The 901-nt window shown below is 49.5% G+C and overlaps 1 protein-coding gene across 1 annotated transcript; it reads right to left on the reverse strand.

Annotated features, from left to right (window-relative positions):
- Nucleotides 1–265: 265 nt before the first annotated feature.
- H310_14633 (hypothetical protein) lies at nt 266–598 on the reverse strand (the record flags this gene model as incomplete). The annotated part of the gene is made up of 1 exon (XM_008882528.1): nt 266–598. The coding sequence occupies one exon, from the start codon at nt 596–598 to the stop codon at nt 266–268; it is 333 nt and encodes a 110-aa protein (XP_008880750.1).
- Between the last annotated feature and the right edge of the window lie 303 nt (nt 599–901).

Raw genomic sequence — 901 nt, forward strand, 5'->3', positions numbered from 1 at the left:
TTGATTTCGCTTGAATAGCCACGAAAATCGACCATCTGTCGAACTATCGTTTACTTTTTGCGTTCACAGTAGTCGACGGCACCGAGGGGACCAGTGATTAGGTTTGTCGTAAATATTGCATTTGAGAGTAAGTGATTCGAAACCAAAAATATGATAGAATATAAATGGAGGTATGCATTTGTAAAGGTAGGATGACTAACACTCTGATCTTTGTGCGGTACGTGCAGTGCGAGCTTCGCGCAGTGTATGCAGTGTCAAAGTGATTTCACGACTCTGAATCACTCGAACAACTGCCCTCTGACGCCTCGTCGGATGAAGATCCATCGGCAGGGGGGTCATCGTCATCTTCATTCGAGAGGAGTAACTGATACATCTCTCGTAGCAAGCTGTCGCAGTGTTCAACGCAGTTCCAGATCACAGCCTGAGGCAGGGCGTCAAATGTGTCGGCGAGACGCGTGCGCACATCATCAAACGACGTGTCAACGGTATACTGTTCACCCACATCACCCTTCACCTTTGACCAAACTAATTCAATAGGTTGAAGATCCGAGTGATGCGGTGGAGTGTAAACAACATCGTGGCCGCGGGCCCGCGCCATCGTCACCACCACGGGGTCCACACGCGCCGCAGCACAGGTTTGAGACGCAACCATATTGTCTTCTTCATATTATCGGGCTGCACATTCACGTTGAAGTTCAAACACGCTGCAATTAGGTCTGTCTTGCGCCATTTGCCACGCGGGGTATCAAGCGGTTGTCCTTTATGGTATCGTGCATTGTCCATTACGAAGGTAACTGAACGCATGCTTCGAGCGCGGATAAATTGACGGATCAGACAGGTCACATCATGGGAACGGGGAATGCGTGTATTGCGCTGTTGGTTGTTGGTAGGTGGTGGGACT

Source organism: Aphanomyces invadans, assembly GCF_000520115.1.
Source record: "Aphanomyces invadans strain NJM9701 unplaced genomic scaffold supercont1.77, whole genome shotgun sequence".
NCBI classification, from domain to species: domain Eukaryota; phylum Oomycota; class Saprolegniomycetes; order Saprolegniales; family Verrucalvaceae; genus Aphanomyces; species Aphanomyces invadans.